Genomic DNA, 437 nt, shown 5'->3' with positions numbered 1-437 from the left:
CCAAACCCCGGGGCCCCCGCCCCGCCCCTGCCTTGTCCACTCCACGCCCTTCCAGATGGAGAAGTAGACCAGCAGCCAGGCCAGGGCCAGCGTGCCAGCCAGGGGCCAGCGGACGGCGCCGGGCTCCCCCAGGCCCCCGGACATCTGGTGCATGTTCCTCCTAGGGGTGGGAGAGGTTGGTTAAGGGGAAATCCGACCCTTGGGGGCAGAGGGACCGGAGGTCCCGGAGGCGGCTGGAGGGTGAAGGGCCAGGTGCAGACAAGCATGAGAGCCCGCAAAACCCTAAAGGGACCTGAGGTTCATCGTGATGGGATAAAGGAAGGAGAAGAGAGGCGGCGAGGCTGTTATCCCCTCTACCCATCTGACCTGCCGCTGCACAGCGCACCCCACGCCCATGCCCGCCCCGGCCGACCGCCGGCTCTGACCCCCCTCCCGCC

General features: G+C 68.4%; 1 protein-coding gene across 1 annotated transcript in view; it reads right to left on the bottom strand.

The window, feature by feature from the left end:
* LOC104076632 (sodium- and chloride-dependent GABA transporter 1-like) overlaps positions 1-437 on the bottom strand; it is a 25,253-nt gene that overhangs the window by 15,586 nt on the left and 9,230 nt on the right. The window contains exon 5 of the mRNA XM_009577557.1: positions 7-160. Within this exon, the coding sequence (XP_009575852.1) occupies positions 7-160 (154 nt within the window). The remainder of the gene's footprint in view (positions 1-6; positions 161-437) is intronic.

Source organism: Fulmarus glacialis, unplaced genomic scaffold (assembly GCF_000690835.1).
Source record: "Fulmarus glacialis isolate BGI_N327 unplaced genomic scaffold, ASM69083v1 scaffold22665, whole genome shotgun sequence".
NCBI lineage: Eukaryota > Metazoa > Chordata > Aves > Procellariiformes > Procellariidae > Fulmarus > Fulmarus glacialis.
This window is presented reverse-complemented; position numbering and strand designations above follow the sequence as displayed.